The sequence below is a fragment of the Callorhinchus milii genome, unplaced genomic scaffold (assembly GCF_018977255.1).
Source record: "Callorhinchus milii isolate IMCB2004 unplaced genomic scaffold, IMCB_Cmil_1.0 Scaffold8, whole genome shotgun sequence".
Classification (NCBI taxonomy): domain Eukaryota; kingdom Metazoa; phylum Chordata; class Chondrichthyes; order Chimaeriformes; family Callorhinchidae; genus Callorhinchus; species Callorhinchus milii.
The window spans coordinates 1,734,033-1,761,924 of NW_024704749.1; the positions used below are offsets into that span (position 1 = coordinate 1,734,033).

Genomic DNA, 27,892 nt, shown 5'->3' on the forward strand with positions numbered 1-27,892 from the left:
GGAGGGAGCGAGGAGGGGGTAGAGAGTCGAGCTGAAGGCACGGCTGAAGAGAAAGAGAATTATATCAATGTTCATACAATTTGTCATGGTACAATGGTAGGACCTCTCGCTCGATAAGCTGATTCCCCAACACTGTACTGGAGGGTCAGGCTAGAATGTGAGCTCAAATCCCCAATGTGTGGCTTGATCTCATAACCGTCCAACATGTCCCATAGGACATGGTACCAGTAGAAATGTTTTGGGGGCCTCCTCCCCTCCCCCTCCTGCTTACGGCTTCGGCTCAGTCTGTGTAAAACGCTTTGTATTGAACAGAATTCTAGGAAACAAAAGGATAAAATCCTGTAAAATTTAAGTGAAAGAAAACAGTCATTCGAATTCATTTATAGTTATAGTACAACTGAACAGGGTGATCAATGTGCTTTCACTTCGTGTATTACAAAAGATCAACAAGAGAATATGGAAAGCAACCGGAACATATAAAAGAAAGCAGAATCCACACAAAACTTTATTGGGAGAGAGGAGGAGGGGAGAGGAGAGGAGGGGAGAGGAGAGAAGAGGAGGGGAGAGGAGGAGAGGGAGAGGAGGGAGAGGAAGAGGGGAGAGGAGGAGAGGGAGAGGAGGGAGAGGAGGGAGGAGGAGAGGGGAGAGGAGGGAGAGGGGAGGGGAGAGGAGAGAGGGGAGAGGAGAGGAGAGGAGGGAGGGAGAGGAGGGGAGAGGAGGAGGGGAGAGGAGAGGAGGGGAGAGGAGGTGAGAGGAGGAGAGGGGAGAGGAGGGGAGAGGAGGAGAGGGGAGAGGAGGGGAGAGGAGAGGAGGGGAGAGGAGAGGAGGGGAGGGGAGAAAGAGAAACTATTTTCATTTGTTCCATATTATCAAATTGTAGCCATCTTATTAACAGCGTCATAAAACACAGCTTAACTGAGGGAAGCTCCATAGGCCCAGAGCAGTGATTCAGGAATAATCGGGACTGAGTTTAAACCGTTTGAGGAAAGCATTGCACCTCTTCAGGAAAAACACCATTTGACAGTGATGGGTTCATCACCACTGCCAATCAAGTTGATCTTTTTAAAATTCCTTTGGAAAAATCTATGTACCGAACCGTGTCCGGTCTGCTCCCTCCCACATCAAACTGGTTGAAGGGAAGACTTTAGCACACGATCCATCAAATAAATACAAACAAAGTGCATAAAGGGGAGCTGTGTGTTACGCACATCTGCTGCTAAAACGAGAGCTCGTCTGTCATTAGCCCAGTTCACACCTTAACCTTTCTGATCAGTCAAACCTAAATGATTACAAAGCTAAGGGTTACGTCATTCTTCCGCAACAGGATTTATCTTCTGAACTATGTCAGAATGTAACTGATAATCTGTGAGACTCATGCAAATTCTGCCCTAATCAGTGCTTTGTACTACAGGGTTTAACAAACTTGTTCTGTATAACAAGCCTCGGCAAATAATGGCTTCCGTCTGTCATTTAAATATTCACATTGAAACCTTTTTTTTAATAATAATAATCCTTATATTTGATACAGCGCTTTATCACGTCTTTGAGACGTTGCAAAGCGTTTCACAGGATATACTGTAAAGGGAATTGACTGTATATTTTGTGGGCAAAACGCAGCAGCCAATTGCCACAACAGCGTCCCACAAACAGTCATGGATCGAGTGACTAATTAATTATTATTTTTTTGAAGGGATTATTATCTCCGGAAAAGCGATCCGCCAATCGACTAACAACCGGGTTCCTACTTACTGCTCGTAAACAGAGGCGCGTGGAGTAAGGAAACTTGCCCAATGTTTTGCCCTGTATTCACAGAATTGGGGAAATTTCAACACAAAAGGAGGTAAACAGAGGCTTTGTAAGGCTGCAATGTTTAAGATGTTTAACAAGCAGAACACCAGCAAGTGGTTACTCTGCTGATCTGTACAATTCCACACCAATTTACTGAAATTGAGAAAATATAAATAATTGAATTGTTAGCATAACTAATTATTTGGTAAAGCACGACAGGGCAGGATATCAGTTGTCAGTGAGTTAATACGTAAGCTGTTTCACACAGACTGTTGCCGCGCAGGATTGCCATCTAAGACCATGGCCATAGTGGGCAGCGGGCAGACCGTGGATGGCTAAGGTTAGATGCATGGCATTTCGCAGTGAGACGACGAGCTTTGCTGGCATGACCGCCCTTTCCTTTCCTTTCCTTTCCACTGTTATGTCCGTTGTATCAGGGGGCGCTGGAATGCATCCTCTCCAGGCAGCTCTCCCAGAAAGTCACCAGACGATTGTCTCTGTTGGCGCAAAAGTCCGTCAAGTCTTTAAGTAGACGATCGGTGAGTTTTTCGTCCCCGGTAGCGCTCGATCGCCAGGTTTTGGTCAGCATGGTGTTGTAGGCCCAGTTGAGGCCAATCTTCTCCTCCCCGAACATGCTCTGGTTGCTGGAGCTGGTGGAGTTCCTGCGTCGTCGCTGCTGCCCAGACGTCAGTTTGCGTTTGGAATACGGCAACTGAAGGAACACAGTGCCTGTGGGGAGACAACAACTGGGATTAAACCACTGCCTGCAGAGGTGCCACACGTTTTCAATAGAATACGAGGGATTGTATCCAAATATAGGATATCAGGGATCTATCCTGAACACATTTATAATCCTCGCATTTCCTACAGTGCCTCATCAAGTCTTCGAGACGTCTCCAAGCGTTTCACAGAATATACTGTAAAGTGAACTGACTGTATTGTGTGCGAAACGTGTTAATCCTACAGTGATCACACCTGCAGAGTCCAGTTTCCACTCTCATTCTTACCCAGAACCTCAAAACTGCCCAACTCAGTCTTTCTTCTCTTCAGCAGTGTATCAGCCAACCTAAGCTTGATCTCTCTCCTACAGTTTGGAATTCAACAGAGTTGTTATGGTCTGCAATGTACTGTCTGAAAGGCTGTGGAAACAGATCCAGTGACAACTTTCCAAAGGGAATCGGACAGGTACTTGAAAAGGAAAAACTTGTAGGGATATGGGGAAAGAGCGGGGAGTGGGCAACTGATTGGGCAACTCTTCCAAAGAGCCGGCATAGGCACGATGGGCCGAATGGCCTCCTTCTGTGCTGTATAATTCTATATGCTCTGGGAAGCAAGATTCTGCTCCTGTCCCCAGTTCCAAAAGCTGCAGATTAGCAAGTTCTGCCAATGATATTTCGGTGCCTTTGTTTATTTGTTGCTTCCGCACCATGTACCGGCACTCACCTGTGACATGGATATATTGCGGCTTATTCTCCGCTGGGAAATTAAAGGCTGAGGCGGAGTATTTGTCTTGGATAAACCCAAACCTGGAACAAAAGAAAACAATACATCATGATCTCTCCCTCAAATAAAAACAGAAATCGCTGGAATACTCAGCAGGTCAGGCAGCATCTACGGGGAGAGGAAAGTGACCAAGGGTCATCGACCTGAGTCATTAACTCACTTTCCTCTCTCCATAGATGCTGCCTGACCTGCTGAGTATTCCCAGTGACTTCCGTCTTTATTTCAGGTTTTCAGCGTCTGCGGTATTTACGCTTTTGTGTTGTGATCTCTCCTTTCCTGTACATCCTCCCTCTTCTATACAGATACAGTGAAAATATGACCAGTGGTTCCACATGTGTGCTTCATGTACCCTCACACATTCACCCGATGCCTTCCTCTTCCTCCTCATTTTGCACAGAGTTGCTCAGCCTCAGAGAAGCAATTTGTGTGCGTTGTTGTTTGGTGTCTGTCCAGATTCTCTGGGAAACGGAGCTTGCCATTCATTGAGTGTGGGCGAGGGTGTGTGGGATGGGGGCAGGGGGGCAAAGATAGACCAGAAAAAAAATCAACCAATCTGAAATTCTCTTTTGCAGATCTCCATGGACGGTTTCGTCCACAAAATATACAGTCACTACACTTTACAGTACATTTTGTTAAGCGCTTTGAGACGTCTCGAAGACGCAATCAGGCGCTATATCAAACGCAAGGATTATTATTATTACAGGTGGCCAGAGCAGCACACATTCAGCTCTGTATTTTGGCAACAAGGCCAAAGCCAACTCTAAAAGTATAGAGGATGATCGGTAAAGGGTGAATTCTAAAGGTATTGTCCACGGGGCTGATTAGCTAAACACACATTGATTAACAGTAAAAAGGGCCGTCAGTTTCTTGTTCAAACAGTTTACAGTTGAGTAAGGACCTCTTTCCGTGCCCTCCAACCATCTTGGGAGTACTGCACCTGGCAATTATGGCTTCCTGTAAAAGCTGCATCCGATCCCAGTACGTCTCCGGCTCAAACCCTACAACAACAGGAACAGATCAGCAGGAGTCAGACATAAAACAACTGAGTGCAGGTGGAGCTGGAGAGCAGAACCATTCAGATCGGGACCAGAATTCTGATCACTGCTCGAGTCATATTAGGAATCCTGTAGCTCAGTGGTTAGAGCACTGGCCTTGCAAGTGAGAGGATCTGGGTTCAATTCCCAGGCAGCGGGAAACCTTAGGCACGTTTCCTTACTCCACACACATGCCTAGGTTTACCCAGCAGTAAGTAGGTATCCAGTTGTTAATCGAATAGCGGATTGCTTTCTGGGGGTAATAATCCCTTAAAAGAATAATAATTTGGTCACTCAATCCATGACCGTTTGTGGGACGCTGCTGTGTGCAATTGGCCGCCTGTTTCACCCACAAAATATACAGTCAAGTCATTTTACAATATATTCAGTGAAGCACTTTGAGACGGGATTAAGCGCTATATCAAATGCAAGGATTATTATTATACATTCCCACATGTGCCTTCCTGCTGTGGGAGAATGATGGATTCTCTCTAAGACTAAAACTCATTCTAATAACAAACTGTATTTATAATACGCCCTTCAGGTGGGCGGGCGGTGGCTCAGGGCATTAACAACGGCCGAGCTCAAAGCTAAACCGGAGAAGAACTGCCATGGGTCTGCAGTCTAAAGAGGATAAGCACAGGCTTGGTCAAGGAAGTCGAGTTTCAGATGCGATCTGAAGGAGGAGGCAAGATTGAAGAATCGAGGCAGCGAGTTCCAGAGATTGGGGGCAGTGTGGTTGAAAGCATGGCTGCTGATCACAGAGAAGAGGGGGTGAGGGCGCGGGACACACAGGAGGCCGGAGTCAGTCTAGTGAAGGGAGTGGGTGTTGGAGTGAGGTGTAAGGAGGTCAGAGATGATTTTGAAATCGATCCAAATTTTTTTGTTTTTGAAGGGATTATTACCTCCGGAAAAGTGATCCGTCAATTGACTAACAAGTGGGTTCCTACTTACTGCGGGTAAACACAGGCGCGTGGAGTAAGGAAACTTGCATATCGATTGGCCCTGCCCAGGAATCGAACCCAGGTCTCTCGCTTGTGAGGTGAGTGCTCTAACCACTGAGCCAGTGGTCTTCAGAGGAGAGAGATAGTAAGAAAAGGTTAGAAAGTTAGAAGCAGTAAATATATTTTTATATAAAAGACAGTTTCGTCTGGTGACTCATTGAGTAAATACTCACGGTCTGTGCTGAACTAGTTCAGTTCAACCAGGCAGGAGTGTTACAACTGGCTCAGTAGCCCAGGCGGAAACTCAGCTACTCAATGATCCGACTGGAATGTGTGCACATGAGAACATGTGGTGAGGACAGCTTCAGGCTCAGCTGTGATGCCTCGAAGTTAAATATCTTCCCGACTCACTGCTGTTGCCTGTTGTCAGTGACAGAGTCAGTACAGAGACAGAGAGGAGGCATCTAACCCCTCAGGCCAGTTTACACTTGTGTTGTCCCTTCAGAACCCTGAATACTGTTGTACTAACAGACATGCAGGAGATTGCTCCGAAGGTTTTACTGTTTCAATTGTGCTGATAAAAGTTAATGGTTTTATCTGTTACTTTTGTACTATACAACCAGATTCACCTGCTTGATAATCCCCATTATATAATTGTTCAAAATGTCTAATTCCTGTGCATAGGGCATTGTTTTGCAGAATCCTGTAGCTGAGTGGCTATGGCACTCGCCTCGCAAGCGAGAGGTGCCAGGTTCGAATCCTGGACAGGGCGAAATGTTGGGCAAGTTTCCTTACTCCATACACACGCCTCTGTTTACCAGCAGTAAGTAGGCACCCAGTGTTCGTCGATTGGCGGATGCAAATGCAAGGATTATTATTTAATATTTATTATTATTATTACACCTTCGATATTTCGGTGATTCACTTACCATCAAAGAGATGTTCACTGCCTTCCTTCACTAAGCAGCTAATATTCAGTGGGATGAAAAGCTGAGCTCGTAGAGGGTCTCCGTACAGGTAACTTGGGAGTGCAAATGGACCTTCAAGGACAGGTATCAGGAGAAACCCACAAGAAGTGGCTTTCCTGTGCCAGCCCTGCACCTGGTAGAGGGAGAGGGAAAGACTTGGATTAATAAAGGGGACAAAAAGCAAATAAGTTTCACTTTGCATTTTTCCCACTTCGGTTACAAGAGTCTTCACAGCTACAGCTCCTCAGTCCCCAAATGTGGTTTGTCATTGTTTGCTTCTGGTTTTCAGTTTCTCAGCTTTATTGATCGATGTGAGATGGTGCATAAACAGGAACATTTATTTATTCAATTCAGCAAGCCTTTGGGATAGAATCCACACAGGATCCTTCAAGCAAGTGTCATCTATCTCAGGGAGAAAATTCAATGGAGAGACCCAGATCCTCCTCATATTTTCTCTTCCGTTCCTCACATTCCTATCTGCAGAACTTTTTTCCTCTAATGTATATTTGAACGACTGCCAACAAACTCACTGAAATGTGAATGATTAACATTCAGAACACGATAGATAAATCAGCGTGACAATATGAATGCTTCACTCAACCTTTCTTCCCTTCCCCCACCCACAATCTGGTATGAACATATAACGGGAAGAGTATAATGCGATGTTTGATGCTCCTGGTTTTGTGCTGAAGCACTGAGCAGACAGACACCAAGTCATTGCCCAAGAGGAAACCAGTCAGATTTGAAGTGACAATCACCCTGGGAGACCAGGAAATAGGAAACCTTCCAATTAAAAATGCTTTTACTCTTTGATACCTGACTCATCCTGGCAACAAACGATGGGAGCAATTTGGCAAAAATACTGTGCTGTTTTTCAACTGATTGCAACACTTCAGAAACTACTGCCTGCAGATGTCACGGGGCTACAATCTGCTGTAAACATTTCTCATCTCTTTGAAAACAAATTTATTCCAGGAAAACACAGTGAAAGTACTTCAACAAACACACAACACACCTTTTGAATGTGCTTTTGAGCACTGTATTATTGTCCCCTCAGCTGTTACTCTCTATCTAGGTCAGTAATGCCTTCAGCAATCTAATACATAAACAATCTCAGTTCATCTCACCCTCAAATCATCGCTTGTGTGTTAGGCTATTCCCCAGCTAGTTAAGGCCTGATCACACATACCATCTCAAAGAGGACGGCTGAAGTGACCGCCATCCAGTGCAGTTTGATTTCAAATGCAGAGTTTAATGAGTAGTTCCCGTGATAATAGCAACTGCACCATTCCAGCCGGTCAGAGCGATTATTTACATCCACATCCAGAGTCACCGTTTTCTGCTCGGGGACCGTTGCCGCTACAAGGGAAGGAGAGGGCGAGAGACAGAGAGAGAGGGGGAAAGAAAATCAATACGAAAACATGTCTGGATGTGCATCCACTCTCCGCCTTCATACTGTCTACATGTTATGAGCTATTAGGTACCACAGTACTCAGCCATTACTCCTGTGGATTTCATGCACAGATTCTAAACAGTCAACTCGATCAGAAATATGGGCAATTAAAATCATAATGTATTTTGTTTGAAGAGCTAGGAATGTTAATATTCAAACATCTCCACACTATTAACAATAACATTTATTCCGTGGTTAGAGCACTCGCCTCACAAGTGAGAGACCTGGGTTTGATTCCCAGGGAGGGCGCAACCTTGGGCAAGTTTCCTTACTCTATACGTCTCTGTTTACCCAGCAGTAAGTAGGAACCCGGCTGTTAGTCAATTAGTTAGTTTTTTCGGGGGTAATAATTCCTTCAAAAAAACTAACAATAAATTGGTCAATTCAATCTATGACTGTTTATGGGACACTGCTGTGCGCAATTGGCTACTGCGTTTCGCCCACAAATATAGTCAATTCACTTTACAGTATATTCTGTGAAGCGCTTCGAGACGTCTCGAAGACGTGATAAAGCCCCAAATCAAATGCAAGGATTATTATTATTACTATTTAATGCATGAATGAGGGATCGTGAAGTCAAACCATGGGCAACACTCAAATTGTCTTGCAGTTATTGGAACGGCACCAGGAGAGTGTGACTGGATTCATTCCACAATTTAACAAACACAAAGCTGAGATCTCAGACGTGGCGCTGTTCTGCCTTTAGGCTGAGATCCATCCACACATCACACACTGGTGCTCCCACAGAGTGAGGCAGGGAGAGCTGATGTCACCAATCTGCAATGAAGGTTACCGCTGTGCCATCTTCAGGTCGTGCCTGAAGACCGTCCTGTTCCGACCGTGCCTACAATGGTCACCTCCCCCCTCTCGGTGTCGTGCTCCGCCACTGTCAAGTGCTCTGGGACGCTACCTTGTGAGAGAGGCGCTATATAAATGCAAGTTGTTGTTGTTGTGTTGATTGGGACAGTCGAGGATGTGGGAAGAGCAAGAAGGATGTCTAGACAATGAGCAAGACCAGAATTCTCTTCTAAAGCTAACACCCGGAGCACCAATAGCTAGGGACTGACGTGTGTCCAGGGGAAGGTCAAATAAACACGGGAGAAATTAAAAAGTGAAGTAGAAATCAGAGGCTGCTCACATGCAATTACACTCACACAAATGCAAAAGAGTGGTTCTGTGCCAGCCAGGCTACACAGATAATAACAGGGTTCAGAATAGACTAAATGCTGCAATAACATAAGGTATCATTTTCCTCCCAGTAAACACATCAGTTCTGCATGAAGCTCCTCTTCGTGATGTCTGATGTAAACTCTGGGCAGTTTTGTGCTATGGATTTAGCGTTCCTGGGTGACTGGGATCATTGTGAACATTCACACCCAGGACCTCTTCAGCCACTTAGTCTGTTCCACGCAGATCAAAAAGGTGAACGAGTCATCATGTCTTTTCACCAAACTGATGTTTTAAAAAAAAGTTTCAGAAAATCTTTCAGTATAACTTCCCTTTTACATTAAATAATAATAATAAAACTTGCATTTGATATAGCGCCTTATCACGCCTTCGAGACGCCTCAAAACGCTTCACATTCACAGGAACATTCTCTTCGTCACCCAATGGATGTTGTAGAATGATTTATGTTGGGATCTTATCCTAACTTTCTGTTAAGTGGAATTGAAAATTCAAAGCAGATCCAGGTTACCTCAGATCAGATCATTGTCTGCACAATGTTTTGCAGAGCTGCCATTAGTGGGGGGTTATTTTCATATTTTAAACTGTGCAAACCACAATATATAATACGGTATTTATATATGTGTAAAAAATTATCAAGGTTTGGTATTTGTAATAACATTAACATCTTAATGTTAATTAATGAGGGGAAATTATTTTACACAAGAGAGTTGTTATGGTCTGGAATCACGGCCTGAAAGTCTGGTGGAAACAGATTCAATAACAACTTTCAAAAGAGAATTGGAGAGATACTTGTAAAGGAAAAATTTGCAAGGATACAGGGAAAGAGCGGGGGAGTGGGGCTGATTGGGTGGCTCTTCCAAAGAGCCAGCACAGGCACGATGGGCCGAATGGCCTCCTTCTGCGCTGTGATATTCTATGATTCTATGATCCAGCTTACTGATCTTGTCCCAGTTGTAGGGGCCTCAATATCATTACCATGTGAATGGAGAGAGAGTTGTTGGAAACACAACACACTCACAGGCTCCTCATTGGAACCCCTTCATTCAGTGCAGCACCGAAACTGGACACTTACCTGCACTCCAGACTGAATTGTAACTAAATCAGGAAAAGGGCTGGTGAGAAAAGAATTCATAAAGCGAGTCTCACTCTCAGCAAGCACTCATTCGCGCACACACACACACACACACACACAGGGACTGCATTGAAAGAATCCATTATGATCAGTGAAGACTGTGATCTTCATGAGATTACAAATGGGTCCTAAAACCCTATGTGGCCTCCAGTGAATTTGAAACATCATGGTTATAAGAACAAGTGTAAACATTTACCAGGGCTGGTGACCAGAGCATGTTAGGTCCCGTCATTTCTTACATTCTGCATACTAAAGGGGAGGGGAATCATGCAGGATAGTCTAGGGACTAGAATCAGTATTAATACGAAGAAGGTATTGATTTCACTGGTTGATTGTGGGAGATGAGCTTGTTCCTGAGCTCCACGTTACACACACACGCAATTTCACATCACAGGCTGAGCGAGGGAGACGGCCCGCGAGCTCCAAGAGGGAAACCAATGATTTCACGTGGACATGTTGCATTTATAGCGGAAGCTGCGATGGGGATGACCTGCTAGCTTGGGCTCAGATATAGAGATATAATGCGTTAGCTGGAAAGTGGACATCTGCAATGGATTTTTAGCAAACTGCCATCTTGAAATGTGAACTTTTTTAAAAAAAAATCACGATGAGCATTTTGTAAGCAGTTATGGTTAGTAAAGCTTACTGGTCAGAAACTGGCAGAAGCACCCTGTTTCGCCCACAAAATCTACAGGCAATTCACTTTACAGTGTATCCTGTGAAGCACTTTTGAGACGTCTCGAAGACGTGATAAGGTGCTATATCAAACGCAAGGATTATTATTATTATTGTTGATTTGGCAAAGTCTGTTCCACAGGGAGCTTTTGGTTCCTGAACAAATGCTGTCCTTATTCTAAACCCAAACCTCAGCAGGTTGACAGAAACGATTGGTTTTAACACAAGATCTTAATTGCAATTCTTTGTGACCACTTTGCTTTTTCAAAACAAAAAGCTGGTGAATTCCTGGCTTTAAGTGAATCTTTCTATACAGGAATCCTTACTGTAAGATCTCAATGTATTTAAGCTCAATGCTTTCTGGTGGATCGCCTGTATGGTAAACATACGTTACAATAAATATATTTAAGTTATGACAAATATCAAGAGAACAAGAGTTCCCTCAACGCTCTTCCCCATTTTCCTATTAGAACACTCACCCATGTTAAAATAATCTGGGAGTTTGAATAACTGTTTCTCTCCTATGTCTCAATTCACCTTACATTTGCTTTTTGTGGATATCGTTAAGTGTTTTGTAGGAAATATTGTTTGTAATCTTAGCCCAGTCTTTGAGTCACCCTGTCTTTAACACGATAGACTCCCTCCCATAGAATTAAATAATCTATGAAGCACCAAAACAGGTCACTTTGGCCCAACTAGTCCGTGCCAGTATTCACCTCCCTCCCATAAACCTCTGGTCCTTTCTCCCTCGTGTCTGCTTACTAAGAGATCGCAAAGGCTTGAGCCTAAAAAACATGTACCCTGGGGCAGTCTAAGTTTTCTCCAGTAACAAAAGCTGCGAAGCTCACTGTACACACACAAAAATCCACATGAGACGAGATCCAGATTCCAGGAGGTCCGAGTAGACAAGAAAGTACTGCCTTGTGAAGCAGACACATCATCATCATAATAATAATAATCATAAGTAATCCTTGTATTGGATAGAACACCTTATCAAAGTGCTTCACAATAAACATCCAGCCCAAGCGGCTGAGGTGGAGAACAGTAAAGGTCCCCCCGGCTTCCATCCACATGAAATCATTCTCTTGGCAGACCCTGACCCTCTGCTGCTGCTGCCTGTGTTGCGCATCTACCTAGTAAAGCAGCGGCTTGGCTTCGTCCTCCAAAACTGCGGCTAAAGGAACTGTGCCTACTTGCATAGGAGGCTGGCCTACTGGGCAGCCAAGGTAAGAGGAAGGCAGGAATGTCGCTGTGTAGCCGCTCTTCAGTGACGAAGGCCACTTCAAACCATTTACGCTGGAACGCCGCCAAGTCGTCCATTGTGGACGTGTACCATATGGTTGACGACTGCACATTTCCTGTTGGACAAGAGACAAGTTCAGGCAATGTGTAACATAAGCTTTTTCTTTTGACCCTGCACTTCTGTGCCCTCCTCTCTCGCGGGTGATACACGGTATAATATAATACACCCGGGGACACATGTCCTCAAATACCTCACCCCTCGACTGGGTAGCAACCAGTTAAACATTGAGACAATAAGCGCGAGCCACGGTAAGATCAAGGCTCTACTTGGTTGGAGCTCTGGAGGGTTTGCTGGGAACCGAGCCTGATCCAGTCCTCTTCAATGTTACACATTCTCTCTCTCTCTCTCTCTTACACCCAGTGTAGCACTCTCGCTCACACACCCACACACAGTTCAGGAGCACTGAGTTCAATAGCTTTAGTGATTTTGAGGGGTTGGGGTGGAATGAGGGGAAAATCAACAACAGATACAAGTAGCCAAGAATTTGCAATATAATATAAAAGATTAACATACTTAATATTCAGCCATTTCCTATCATGGTTATCTCTCCACGGCTGCTTATTAATTTGCTACAGTCTGAACTGCGCACAAACATCCAGTACTATTAACGTTCACCTTTCTCTCCATCTCGATCGGTGACAATCCTGTACAAGTAGAAGCCGTACACAAACGTGCGCATCGATTCCCCAAACGCGTGGACGATCAGCTGCTCATCCAGCATTTTCTGAAAAGACACACAAATGTGTAACATAGAATAATAATAAATCTTGCATTTGACGTCTTGAAGACGTGATAAGGCGCTATATCAAATGCAAGGATTATTATTGTTATTATAATAATCAGGAAGTGGCTTAGCTACAGGGCAGCAGGCTGGGCCGTGCCTCCTCTGAGAACTCTGCCTTTACCTGCATGATGTCGATGGCCATCGGCTGAGTCTGCACACCTTCAACATTGTTAATCAGCCAGTGAACCACCTCTGCGCTGATGAAGCAGTTGGGATGGAGGCCCCTTTGCTCCGGCAGCAACTGAATCCCAGTCCTGGGTGTGGAGAACAAGCAAAGACAAGCGGCAACTCATTAAGTCAAGTGTTTGTTCAAATGTTTTCACACCAACTCTGAAAATCGTTTTGTACTTTGTTCTTAAAACCAATAAAACCCTTTAATTCACATAGGCAACGGTTAATAATAACAATCATCATCATTCTTGCACCTGACCCAGTGTCTCAACACCCCAAAATGTCAGAGCACTTTACAGTTTTATTATAAAGTGCAGTGACTTTCTATTACAGCAGTTGGTTAATGCAGAGTTTGGGAGGGAGTGGCACATAAATTGCAAAGTACACTCATTTATAGCTTCCGACTGGTCTCTGGCACTGTTGCCACTTGGCTTCCTCAGAGCCATTCTGGGGTCTGTTGAGAGACACCTGGCTTGAGTGAGCTGCCCCCAACTTGCCCCCCACCCTCTGTACTGTGTGACTCTCTAATTAATAACAACAACTTGCAATTACACAGCGCCCGTTCACGCAGGGCAGTATCCTGGAGCGCTTGACAGTGGCAGAGTCTGACCCCGAGCCAGGGGGAGAAGGAGGGAGGGGGGAGGTGACCGTAAGCACCATCATGTGGAGTCCTGTAGCTCAGTGGTTAGAGCACTCGCTTTGCAAGCGAGAGACCTGAGTTCAATTCCAGGCAGAGGGTGAAACCTTGGGCAAGTTTCCTTACTCCACACAGAGCCTAATAATAATCCCTCCAAAACAAAACAATAATAAATTGGTCATTTTCAATCTACGACTGTTTGTGGGACATTGCTGTGCGCAATTGGCTGCCGCGTTTGCCCACAAATATACAGTCAATTCACTTTACAGTGTGTTCTGTGAAGCACTTTGGGACGTCCTCCCGACGTGAAAAGCGCTATATCAAATGCAAGGATTATTATTATCAAAAAGGAAGGTCTTTAGGCGGGATTTGAAGGTGGGGAGGGGGGTATTTTACCTAATAGTCCAGGTAAGACGAGAAACCCTCATTGTCCAGATCTCTCTGGTGCATAACCAACTTTTAACTGGGAACTGCTCCACCTCCCACCCCCTCCACCAAATAATCACCCACTACTCTAGTGATTGAGAGCCAGTACACCAACACAGCTACACACATAACACAAACCCACACACACCGCACTGAAGCTAGTTTTTCTTTGTAAATACTCACGTGGGATGCTTCATCGTTTCCACTATTTCTGCCAGTGATGACGAGGAGGTCAGGGAGTTGGCGATCCCGGACGCCAGGTGACTGCTGCAGAGAAAACCAACACAAGAAGTGTTTGATTCAAAGAAATATTGGACTTGAGGGAAAATAACACTGCTGTGCGCAATTAGCTGCCGCATTTCACCCACAATATATACAGTCAATTCACTTTATAGAAAATCCTGTGAAGCGCTTTGAGAAGTCTCGAAGATGTGATAAGGTGCTATAGCAAATACAAGGATTATTAGTATTATAAACTCCACAGTTTTTATTATTATTATAATAAGATCCGGGGCAAAGAACAGGGGAATGGGATATGATCAGGTATCTCCCAGGGTGGGGGGGAGACTATACCAGCACAGATATAATGGCCTGAATCATCTCCTTCTGTGCTGTAAATTTTCAATGATTGCAAACACATGCAAGTCTTCACACCACAATGTTTTGCCCGGGTGTCCCCACACACTGGCTGTTGTGTCGTTGTTTCCTGCATGTGCCTGGCAGGACCTTTAGGTGAAAGCTTTCAGAATGAAAATATACTACTAATAAATAATAGTCCTTACATTTGGTATAACACCTTTCACATCAGGAGGGTGTCATAAAGCCCGTCACAATCATTATTAGATAGTTTGGCCACACCCTTACCTGCCCTCCGATGTGCCCGATGCAGAACCCTGGTCTCCTGTACCCTGCCCAGGGACAGCAGCAGAAGCTTGAGCCCCTCCTGTGGCGCTGGTTCGATCCCCTGTTGAAGCTGAGCTGGCTGTGGCTGAGCCGCTCTCTGAATGATCAGCACTTGATGAGTCTCCCTGAACCTGTGCAACACAAAAGCCAACTCCTTACCCCATGATCTCTGAGCCGTTTTAAAAAATATCGCAGCTAATATTAATCCGCCTGTTGAAAACACTTTGAGACAGAACTCGCTTTACCAATAATGTTCCTCTTATCCCGGGCAGATGGAAATCCCAGTGCTCAATGTGGAAACAGACGTGAACGGACTTTTCACATGGAGTTTGTAACAGGGACTACGTTTAGTGAAGTAACCCAGGCAGAGCATCATTATCAGTGACAAGACCGTTGGGAATCTGCATCCAAAACCTGTTGGGGAGAATTTTTAATCAAAACATTTTTATTACCTGAAAGTACGTTGCTACTTTCCAAAGTAAAAGAGTGGTTTCAAAAGATTTAATGTCATTTTATTCGAAACCATCTTAAGGATTTTAAAAAAACCTCTATTAAATCTAAGAGGCAAAGATAAGAAAAACCTTTTACTATATATATTTATGTAAATATAGACTTATATATTTCTTGCAGCTCGCACTGGGAGTTTAACCAAAGTGCAACAGGACATGTCCAGTCCGAATACGATGCTCCATCTATGGGGAAGCAACGGTCAGAGTCAGGCTGCAGGCAGAGCCCCACACATTTGAAAGGAGTGACTGATGATGAGGAATGTTCAAGTGTTAAACGTCGTGCTGACAGAAGCGAGCAGCTATTGAGGGAAATTTCACACACGGGTCCCCTTTGAGAATTGAATTGGATTTCTGAATCCAAATGAAAGGAGCTCCAGATAACCTTTTGGAAGCTGTGAAGAAAGGATACCGTTGTCTAAGACATTCTGTGATCCCATTCAGTTACCCAATTCTAGATCTGATAATCCATGTTGAAAACTCGAGAAAGTGTTTCTCTGGGTATCTCCAGAGATGGTTCAGTGGCAAAAACAATGTGTGTACGACTGAGCATTATATAATGGGCAAAGTCCCAATTCATTCTCTGCTCTGTGTGGTTAGCCAAACTAGTTAGGCAGGAAGACTGCACTACATATTCCTCAGTGTCCCAAGTTCGGGGAAGGGGAAAGTGAGGGGAGGAGGGAGAAGGTGTCTCTTGACTCTGGCTGAACCTCTGGTGTTGACTCTATGTGTCTCTGAGCCTCGGCTGTGTAGCTACACCTGGTATCTCGGCACGCGAAGAAATGGAATGAGGATAAACCAGAAGGGAGAAGAAATTTTATTTTGTCAGCTGAGTGTATAACACATGCGGAAACCCATCACCATGTTTACGAGTTTCCAAACCAAGCTGAGAATTCCATGCATCCCACCTACACATGGATATTCCAGAGATAGATTGTTGGAATCTCTCTCTCTCTGGAAGGTCGCATCCTGTTCATCTAATTCCGGAGAGTATTAGGCGCAGGTTGGCAAGAGCCAAGGGTTGGGGATCTCAGAGTGTGCGTTGGGGTAACCGCTGGAGTCTAACCAACTAAAACAGCATAGCTTAGCATTGATATCGCTGTCTGGCAAGCTTCCCGCTCCGCTGCTTGTCGAGCTAGGAGCAATGGCTTGCAGGAGCTGAGTGAGATGACTCCCTACTCCCAGTGATTAGTCTGCCCTTCCAGGTCCTGCTGATGAGCCAGGCTGTGCTGTGCTGTCACCAGCAGTGCCCTGGAATACTGCGGACCCACTTGGCTCAGGAACTGGACTAGAGACTGCCACAGAGGGCTGCCTCGATTCTGACATTCTGTCGCCAAACATGTCACCTTGGAGCCAGTTCAGCTCCACAGTGATCCCACTCACCTCTCCCCCCCCTCCCCCAAAGTAGAAGAGGGGAGAAGAAACACAGTTTTAAGAGAAAGTCATTTCACCAGGTTTTAAATCGTAGAAAATATTTGGGAATATAAACTCTTGGATCAGTACTCAAAGGGTCACTGAGGAGGACACAAGTTTAATGAGCAAAACGCCATCATTTCTGGTGCTGTTAGAGGTCAGTTATTTCACACACGCTGAGTACTACATACGCATGCATGTCTGGAATGACAGAGACAGGATTAACGCAGCTGTAAAATCACATTGATCCTTTCACATCAACAGCTAAATAGACAACGGTAGTTAGGGTGAGATAAAGGCAACTTGTCAACCTTCAAATCCTCTCTGCCAGAGTTTCCGCCCACTGTAACAGAGCAGGGAGGACGGAGGTTGGAATCAATTAGTAATTTAAAAAAATAAATAAACTTGTTTATAGCGAGTTCTTTGGTGCTCATCAAGTAGAAGGATGTTTTCGCTGGAGAATGGGAACTTTCACTTTCTAGCAGCCAGTGTCAGTGTCTAACACTCGCTTCCTCCACACAACCTAATCTGAGGAAAGCATCCGGACTGCACTGTTCCATTCTCACACCAGCCCTTTTAGTGAAATTGCTAATTTAGTTCCAATTGAAGAATAGGTTTGTGCTGTGATGCATAAACAATAACACTGGAATGAGAAGCTTACTTCACACAGGACATCTCCAGGCAAGAGAGAGAGTGAGGAGATCTTGTCCGTCTGTCAAGACTGTATCTGAGACACTGATATTGCTGTCTGGCAAGCGGTCCTAGAAATGAAAGCATTGTGTGCTAACACAGACCATCACATCGTCCCTAGATATTTCTGAAGCGAGCATGATTAAGCAAGGGCAGGGAACCCGTGACATGGTCACTGGATGCTAAGAGGTAAAAACAATCCATTCTCCAGCATGTCACTCATCTCAGAAACGAGGAAACCCCAAAAACAATACAAACTTACGCATCAAATAGCAGAGAGTTTCTGTCATGTCAGCGCTCATGACACAACAGGTTACAAAGCGATTTTCAAATAAGAATTCCCCCAATGGAAGATTTGAAAACATTTCTACAACGCCTTGAACCAATGAGGATTTTCACAAAAGGATGAAGCACATGGGAAGAGAGGTGGAGTGAGAGAGAGAGAGAGAGAGAGAGACCGAAAGAGATTTCACCTCTCTCTCTCTTACCTCACCGGAGGAAGTTGATCGCTGCTGTTTGAGGGCTTCGCACAAACTCCAGAAAGAAGGCTCCGTCCTGGGAGCGGAGACGTCAGAAAAGATAAATGGTGGAGAGTATTCATCATAGAACACATACAGTCACAAGGTTAGAGGGGAAAGCGACACATTAAAAGCAAACATTAAAACACATTTAAAGCGTGTTTGTGGAGATCTCTGACAAACGGAGCTAACATATAACATTCAGTAGGCTCCCAACACAGGGAACACAAGTAAGGGGTATGCGCGCTTATCAAGAGTTTTAAATCAGGAGGAAATAATCCAGGAATAAATAATGAATAATTCTCCTTTCATCTGCTGATTTATTCCTCTTAAAACTGCAATAAAAATGGATTAGAGGTCAGTCTGAAACTTTACAAGCCTAAGATCACTATAAATTACAGGACCACATGGCAAGCCAGAAATGTCTTCAAAAGGATTTATTGCACACAAACCATAGCAGTCTGTTCCAAAATTTCAGTCAAGGTCATGGACAGAGAGCTTTTTAATCAATGATTTTTAGAATAGGTAATTTGACAGCTTCAATTCCAGTGAATTTCCTGTTCACAGATAACTGGGGCAGTTCTCTAATGTGCACAGACATACGTCATCAGTAATCAGGAATCTCAGTTCTGAAATATCCCAGTAAACCTGGTGAGGTGGATCACGTCAGAATCTACGTAAAAACATACAGCCCAAATCAGCACGTAGGAACATAGGAAGAGGAATAGGCCATTCAGCCCTTCAAGCCTGTTCCGTTAGGAATCTTGCATAAGATTCCTCCACTAACACCAATAGGGTTCTGTCTCCAATGGGGGCGCGGGGAGGAGATGCTCTCAACAATAGCATCTTACACTTGTATTGATTAAATAATAATAATCATATTAATATTTACTCCTCCAATACCTTTCCTCCTGGTGTTTATCAGGTTTCACTTTTACTTGTGATCACTTATTCATTGGATTGAAAATTTAAGATCGTGCAGAATTGTGGAAAATTCTTCAAAGCATCTTTCACCTTGGAACCTGTTTTTCTGCAGTTCTTAAAAAGATTTAGTTTCCAAATTGGAAATGTAGTAAACAGTGAGGGGGATACGAGCAGATTACAGGAGGACACAGACAGGCTGGTGAAATGGGCAGACACATGGCAGATGGAATTTAACGCAGAGAAATGTGAAGTGGGAAGAGGAATGAGGAGAAGCAATATAAGATAAATGGCAAGATTTTAAAGAGGAACAGAGAGACCTGGGGGTTCACATACACAATTCTTTGAAGGTGACCGTTGACAAAGCGGTTAAAAAAGCATATGGGATCCATGGCTTTATAGAGCCACTGAGTATAAAAGCAAAGACGTTATGTTGAACTTCCAACCAGCAACAAATCGCTGGTTAGACCTCAGATGGAGTATTGTGTCCAATTCTGGGGACCACACTTTAGGAAGGATGTCAGGGCCTTGGAGAAGGTGCAAAGTAGATTTACAAGAATGATAACAGAGATGAAGGACTACAATTATGTGGAGAGTCTAGAGAGGCTGGGATTATTTTCTTAGAGCAGAGAAGTTTGAGGGGGTATTTAACAAGGGTGTTCAAAATTATGAGAGGTTTTGATACAGTAGATAGGGAGAAACTGTTTCCTAGAGGACAGATTTATGATAATTGGCAAAAGAACCAGAGAGGAGACGAAAACATTTTTTTTATACAGAGTTGTTATAGTCTGGAATACACTACCTGAAAGGGTGGTGGATGCAGATTTGATAGTAGCTTTCAAGAGGGAATTAGATAGGTATTTAAAAAGGAAAAAATTGCAGGGCTTTGGGGTAAGAGTGGGGGAGGGAGGGGGACTAGTTGGTGGCTCTTTCAAAGAGCCGACACACGCATGATGGGCTGATTGGCCTCCTTCTGTGCTGTAAGATTCTATGAAATTAAGAATGAATTTAAGAACTTTCCACAATTTTGTCTGATCTTAAATTTTAAGATAAAATGGTCTTAACGGATGAGACTAGGTGGGATTTCAGATCAATGGAGAGTTGGGTGATGATCGAAGGTAATGAAAACAGGTCATTGAGAGTATCTGTCTGCTGTTTGGAGGAAGCTATGGGCTCATTCACTATGAGTTTGGGATGACTAGGCAGTGATCAATGAAGGGTGTGGTGGTCAAAGGTGGTGCCAATCAAAGAACCTGCAACCTTCTATATGGAATAAGTCACAAGATAATAATCCTTACATTTGGTAGAACACCTTTCACGTCGGGAGGATACAAGATTGGTTTGGATGAAGAAGGTTCTTTGGCCCATTTGATCTCATCCTTCCAGAAAACCACCCTCCATTCTCCCATTATAGAATCACGCTTCTTTTAATAAAAAAAAACAAGTCAGCATCTTGTGCTGAAGGAGTCGTCCCGGTGACCCATTCCAGTCATTAATTATTCTCTGGGTAAAAAAATATTTCGTGTCGATCCGAAAATTGTCCTTTGCCACTCTTGAGAATTAAGAAAATAGCAATACATTTCTGCACAACTAAAAGAAAGAATTTCTCACTAGGAACGAAAAGCCAATAAATGGCAAAAAAAAGCCATTTGTAGAGAGATCAGAGGCTGCATTAGGTGCAAATGTTCTCGAGGTGACAGTGTCCCAGTGAGTTACCCTGTGCATGGCGACTGTTTCCTATACACACGTCCACAGAGCACACAGTGCCGTCTCGCATCAATGAACCAAGGTTAAAAGAAGTTCAAATCTGTGAGGTTTTACTTCTTTTGTTCACAAAAAGTCTGGAGTCAGGAAGAATTTAATTCTAATTTGCACGCATCTGTTGAAACTCAATGAGATGGGTCAACTGTGACTGAAATCAAACTCTTTGACAAATCGTTTTTGCATTCAATTTAAAAACCTATTGGCAAAAATGGAGACTTTTTACGAACACTTATTGCAGTACGTTACGGTGCTCAATTGGTTTAGGGTTAGGGTATTCCTGAGACTGAAGCTGAAATGTGTGAGATGTGAGTAACGGGGCTGTGATTATTTACCTTCCTCGGGCTGTCCACGTAGGTAGGTGTGATGGTAACATTGCCCCCAGACATGCCGTCAGACAGGGGGCCAGCACTCTTCCCAGAAAGCACAGCTGCCTGCTGCTCCTCAAAGCTCCTGAGCACATACAGGAGATAGAAAAGTCAATCTGGGTTTCCAAAATTGAAACAGTGTTAATCATGGTCATTTATACCAATTTTCTCCTCTACTTTAATTCACTTTACAATGTGTTCTGTGAAGCGCTTTGGGACGTCCTCCTGACGTGAAAAGCGCTATATCAAATGCAAGGATTATTATTATTATTATTATTACCCAACAGTCCGATTCATCAGAATAAATGCATTCTTTCCTCAGCCATTTGGTGGTGAAGCATAAAATTATTGCTTTGGGTAGAGAGTCAAATCCAGTCATTCTTTTGAAGGACATCAGACAATTTGGCTTGATTCCACATTACAGACTAGGGACTGGTGTACAGCGCTGGAGGTACAGGTACTAAATCTGGAACTCTTTCCCCCAAAATCTGGAACCCTCTCCCCAAATCTGGATCAAGTCACATCTTTAAGATTGAGGTGGATAGCCATTTCTTAGGTCAGGGTGTTAAGGGATACGGGGCAAGGGAGGGTAATTGCACTTGCGGTACAGATTAACCATGATTTTACGGAATGGCGGAAGAGGCTTGAGGGGCTGAATGGCCTTTTCCTGTTTCTATGTTTCTTCTGTGGTGTGGAAAGGGCTGTGCAGCAGAAAGGTTGAGAGCTGGGATCCAGGATGTTAAGAAAGAATGCAGTGAGGTTCTAAAGTTAAAGTCTTTCAACATTAAATTTAAGGATAATCGGAGATGATACAGAGTGACTCTATTGGATATAGTTGTGTTACTTCTGGTTTGCACGCTCATGCACCACATGCCCCCCGCAGAGGAAAGAACCAGTTGAGGGTGGAACAGGACTTACTTCTGATTGGCTTCCATCTCCAGCAATGCCGACAGAGCTGAGGTTCCCTTCTTTCCGAGCGGTGGTCCCGGTTCCGGGGGATAGCCTGAGAGAGGCCCGGTCGCCTGCAGACCTTTGATAGGGGCCCCTTTCTGTAATAATAATAATTCTTGCATTTGATACAGCACCTTATCATGTCTTCGATTCGTCTCAAAGCGCTTCACAGAATGTACTGTAAAGTGAATTGACTGTATATTTTGTGGGCGAAACGCGGCAGCCAATTGTGCACAGCAGCGTCCCGAAAATCACATCCCTCCACTGCTGAATATTCCCACAATTAGGGACAAAAATACTTTTTAAAAGAAAATGTGGTCGGCCTGGTGTCTGACACTGGCAGAGGCTCATCACCACACTTAAATGTTTCCAAACCAGTCTGGATTCCACATTTGTATGCCAGCTGCATTTCCCTGCGTCTGGAATGGAATGCACTCTCTCTCTCTCTGGAGTGGTCCTCCCTGCTTACCTAATTCCAGAAACTATTAGGAGAGGCTTGGGGACTGCAGTAGGTGCATTTGGGTTTTCCTGGAGCTTAACCAGTTAAAATCCTATCATTTACCATTAAAAGCACTGACTGGCAAACTTCCCGCTGTTCGTCCTTCTTAGGACCACCCTGCCCGTTAGGGTGTTGATGTGTAGGGGTTCAGTGGGAAGAATTCTTGCCCCTTCGGATCCTGCTGACAAGCCTGGCGGTCTAGTTTGTGCCTTGGAGCTGCTTGGCTCAGGAACCACAGATGCTGACTCGGAATATTCGGACAATCCAATGGCAATCACCTCACATTGGAGCCGGCCCAGCCAGAGACACCCCGCTTACCTCACCCCAAACAGCAGAGTTACTTGTGGCTCAGACCCCATGGGCTGAATGGCCAACCTCTGCACTGAAAATAGGGAGAAACTGTTTCCATTGGCAGGTGGGTCAGTAACCAGACAACATATATTTTGGATAATTGCAAAAGAACCAAGGGGAGACGAGGAGAATTGTTTTTACACAGAGAGTTGTTACGGTCTGGAATGCAGGGCCTGAAAGGGTGGGGAAACCGGTTCAATAACAACTTCAAAAGGGAATTGGATAGGAACTTGAAAAGGAAACATTTGCAAGGATATGGGGAAAGAGCGGGGGAGTGGGGCTGATTCGGTGGCTCTTCCAAAGAGCCAGCACAGGCACGATGGGCCGAATGGCCTCCTTCTGTGCTGTAATATTCTTTGATTGTGTCTTTTCCTCGCTTCAGTGCATCAACGTCACCAGAAACTCAGCCGGTGAGACTCAGTCAAGCGAGCAGAGAGGATCCAGTGACAGGCAGCCCTGGAACTCCAAAGTGCGACCTCTGGCTGTGTGTCAAAGGAGATCAGCTCAATCCCCCGAGCTCGCAGGCTGTCAGTGACTTTGTGGCGATGATACAGGGAAGCAGCCTCACCCGGATTATCCTATCCGAGCGATGCCGTCTCCGGATCCGATTCAAACCCTCGACAAAGCGCACAAAGCCGTCCAGCAGCTGCCACTCCTCCTCGTCCGAGCGCAGCTTCTCCCCGTAGATGTCGCAGTGCGTCTCCCCCTCCATGATTCGTTTTGTAGCCGTTACGCAGGCCGGCAGGAGCAGGAACCTGGTCCTCCAGAACTTCAGAGATTCTATCAAACTGAGAACAGCAAGAAAATCCTTGTAATTCACCACACGACAAAAGCAAATCATGACGATGTTCACAGTAATAACCACACAAGAATAATCCTTACAACTGGGTCAGAGGATGTCTCAAAGCATTTCACTCTCCACCTCGCTAAACCAGTCCGGAACTTTAGCATCTTGTTTGACCCTCAACTATCCTTTTTACCCTACATCTGTGCCATGATCCGCTCTGCCTTTCCCCAGCTCCGCAACATCACCCGGCTCCGCCACTGACTCACACCGCAGGCCGGCGAAACCCTCGTACACTCCTTCATTACATCCAGGCTCAACTATGCAAACTCCTTGCTTGTCGGCCTCCCCAGCTCTCCCTCCAAAGGCTGCAGAACTCTGCAGCCCATGTCCTCTCCCGCACCAGAATCCGTGACCCTATCACCCCCATCCTCATCAGACTCCCCTGGCTTTCCAGAATATACTGTAAAGTGAATTGACTGCATTTGGTGGGTGAAATGCAGCAGCCAATTGTGCACAGCAGTGACCCACAAACGGTCACGGATTGAGTGACTAATTGAGGGTCAAACAAGATTCCGGACAGGCTTAGTGAGGTGGAGAGTGAAGTGCTTTGAGACGTGCTCTGACCAGTGACCAAAAAAAAACTATTTTATATTGGGGTGTTTTGGTGCATTACTTAATAGCTCTGACTCGGTTATGACGCAGGTGTGCTTCCTGGTCACCGAGTGACTATTGTGCTGAAATGGTTGTTTTCCGGATCATTTGAGACTCGCCACCAGCATTTTCTGCACATGCAACACGTAGGAAGTGGTGTCAGCAGAGATCTGATGACTCGGATGTTGGCCATCTTGCCTTCCTGGGTGCTCAAAATGGCTGACTTCCCAGTCATCAGATCGCTGCCGACATCACTTCCCGTTTTGTGCACGGGCAGTACACAGGAAGTGATATCGGCAAGGTTGCTGCGGGAAAACAAGCTGACCCGGCCGTGCGTACACAGTGACGCCAACTCTCGTAGCTTCGTTACAAGGCAGGTTAGCATTTTATGGACACCCCAATGACCTCCTTATAAAGAAGCTCCCGTGTCCACAACAGCACCGTATGCGAGCAGATAGAATGCCTTTACCATTGGGTTAAATAATAATAATCCTTACATTTGATACAGTGCCTTATCATGTCTTCGAGACGTCTCAAAGCGCTTCACAGGATACACTGTAAAGTGAATTGACTGTATGTTTTGTGGGCGAAAAATAACAACAACAACTCGCATTAACATAGCGCCCTTCAGGCAGGATGGCATCAAGTCACTTTGGGAAGGGGTTCAAGTTGACAATGTAAACTCTCAACCTGCTCCACAATCTTCCCTGCTGTTGTCCCACAGCAGAACACAGCCTCTCTGGCAGCTCATGTCCACGTACCTGAAGTCCTCGGAGCCTGCCGAGCAGATGTACTGATCCAGGTAATTCCACTTGTACTCCTCCAGACGCTCGTGGGAGAACTCCACCCAGCACGACACAAACTCCGTGCTGATGTGCGGTGGGCAGAGGCTGTAGCTGTACTGGATCAGAGCAGATTCGTAGGGGTACCTGCACAAGGCAAAGCGATTATCAACAAGAGTATTGGCACAGGTTACAGTTTTGTCAAGTCCTGTTAGAATCTCTCTCCCCCAGTCCCCCAACAGAGAGCCAGTGTGCTACTTGCAGCTACACTGCTCTCCAACAGAACTCACCATAATAATAATAATCCTTGCATTTAACATAGAGCCTCATCATGTCTTCTAGACGTCTCAAAGCGCTTCACAGAATATACAATATAGTGAATTGACTGTATCTTTGTGGGCGAAACTCGGCAGCCAATTGTGCACAGCAGCGTCCCACAAACATTCGTGGATTGAGTGACCAAATTATTATTATTTTTTTTTGAAGGGATTATTACCCCCAGAAAAGCGATCCGCCAATCGACTAACAACCGAGTTCCTACTTACTGCTGGGTAAACAGAAGTGTGTGGAGTAAGGAAACTTGCCCAACGCTTTGCTCAGCCCAGGAAACACACCCAGGTTCTCTTGCTTGCGAGGCGAGTGCTCTAACTACTGAGCTAAGGGACTCCCATCAAACACTGCAATGAGTTGGCTCCACTGCTCTACATGACAAACAGATGCCGTCTATCAGAGGTGAATGAAACATGTCGCACTCACTTAGGCAGGTAACGGGTGACTGTTATTATCTTGTCCTTCAGGCAGACCTTATGGAAAGTGCGCCCCATACTCAACCAGTATTGGATCTCCTCCTCCAGCTTGTTCCTGGACACCAGACCTACAAACAAACAAGAGCACATGGGGGTCTGAGCAGCTCAGGGAGCTAACTTAGTCACTCTATAATAATAATTATTATTATTATAATAAAATGATTATTATCTATAAAATAATAATTATTATTATTACTAATAAGATTATTATTATCTATAAGATCTGAAAGAATATTCTAAATCAATAATAACGGCAATTAATATTGCTACGCATTTCGCCCACAAAATACACTGCAAATCCATTTTACAGTATATTTTGTGAAGCGCTTTGAGACGTCAATTTAGAAATTGCTGAAGAACCGAGAGGCTTCCCTAGTGTCGCTGGCTGTGCTGTACCTGATCTGGGAGTGCTTGATGTCCAAATAATGCCATTGGGTGCCCGAGAGTGGGATTGATTTGGAAGCTCTTTCAAAGAGCCGACATAGACACGATGGGCCGAATAGCCTCCTTCTGTGCTGTATAATTCTGATTCTACAAAATCATTCCATTCCCCTGAAGGAATTTCCTTCGTTTTTTTTAAAGGAATAATAGTAATAATAATAATCCTTGCATTTGATATTGTGTCTTTTGCATCAGAAAGACGTTTCAAAGCGCTTCACAGGATTTACTGTGAAGTGACTGTCTATTTTGTAGACAAGGATTAACAGCTTGATCAAGCAAGCCTTGGATTTCCTTACCACGTGTGTAGAGGGGGCTGCTGCTCAGGGGAGCCGAGGCAACTGCAGTCGACAGTTTATTCTTGGGCTGAACAATAATCTGATAGCCCTGCATGAGGCGCTGACAAATGAACTCCTCGAACACTTGCTGAGCTGTCATCAGTGGCCCATCTTCATCTCTCCTACAAATATGGAAGCGAAAATGTGTTGTAATGCACTTCAGGTTTCATCTTTCTCTTGCCAACCTCCTATTAGCGCACAATCCCCAGTGAGTTAGGAAGCACCAAATGCCTTTATAATAATAATAATCCTTGCATTTGATATTGCGCCTTATCACGTCATCGAGACGTTTCAAAGCGCTTCACAAGATATAATAATAATATAATATACTGTGAAGTGGCATGACTGTGTTCTTTGTGGACAAAACGCGGCAGCCAATTGCGCACAACAGCATCCCACAAACAGTCGTGGATTGAGTAACCAAATTATTATTATTATACTTTTAGGGCAGTGGGGGGGAGGGATTATTACACCGGAAAAGCGATCCGACAGTCAATTAACAACCGGGTTCCTACTTACCGAAAATAGAGGGGAACCTGTAGGCTAATGTTAGTGAGGAACTTAAAGAAATGAACATCAGTAAAGCAATAGTACTAGCGAAATTGATAGGATTAAAAACCAATAAATCCCCTGGCCCTGATGGCCGGCATCCGAGGGTTTTAAAAGAGGTGGCTGCAGAGATAGTGGATGCTTTGTTTTTGATCTTCCAAAATTCCCTGGATTCTGGAATGGTTCCCATTGATTCGAAGATTGCAAACGTAATGCCGATATTTAAGAAGGTGGGAGACAAAAAATGGAAAACTACAGTCTGACATCGGTGGTAGGGAAAATTCTAGAGTCCTTAATTAGGGACGTCATCGTGGGGTACTTAGAAAATCATAACATGATTAGGCTGAGTCAACATGACTACGAAAGGGAAATCATGTTTAACAAATCTTATAAGAGTTTTTTGAGGATGTAACTTAGATGGGGGGAACCAGTAGATGTGGTGTATTTGGATTTCCAGAAGGCATTCGACAAGGTGACACATAAAAGGCTGTTGCATTAGATTAGAGCCCATGGAATTAAAGGTAATATATTAGCATGGATTGGAGAGTGGCCAACAGGAAGAAAACAGAGAGTAGGGATAAACGGGTCCTTCTCAGATTGGCAGGATGTGACTAGTGAAGTGCCACAAGGATCAGTGCTTGGGCCTCAATTATT

At 44.6% G+C, this 27,892-nt stretch overlaps 1 protein-coding gene across 4 annotated transcripts in view; it reads right to left on the reverse strand.

Annotated features, from left to right (window-relative positions):
- Positions 1-1,752: 1,752 nt before the first annotated feature.
- Positions 1,753-27,892, reverse strand: part of depdc5 (DEP domain containing 5, GATOR1 subcomplex subunit) — a gene marked incomplete at its 5' end in the record, with an annotated part of 73,270 nt that continues 47,130 nt past the window's right edge. For 2 of the 4 annotated variants that reach the window (XM_007908724.2, XM_042337296.1), the window contains 16 exon segments: positions 1,753-2,517; positions 3,232-3,314; positions 4,229-4,289; positions 6,199-6,370; positions 7,427-7,596; positions 11,819-12,043; positions 12,604-12,712; positions 12,894-13,026; positions 14,190-14,273; positions 14,871-15,040; positions 21,054-21,171; positions 22,005-22,135; positions 23,456-23,675; positions 25,087-25,254; positions 25,864-25,981; positions 26,651-26,811. In XM_007908724.2, coding sequence (XP_007906915.1) covers positions 2,222-2,517; positions 3,232-3,314; positions 4,229-4,289; positions 6,199-6,370; positions 7,427-7,596; positions 11,819-12,043; positions 12,604-12,712; positions 12,894-13,026; positions 14,190-14,273; positions 14,871-15,040; positions 21,054-21,171; positions 22,005-22,135; positions 23,456-23,675; positions 25,087-25,254; positions 25,864-25,981; positions 26,651-26,811 — 2,419 coding nt within the window. 4 annotated transcript variants of the gene reach the window in all.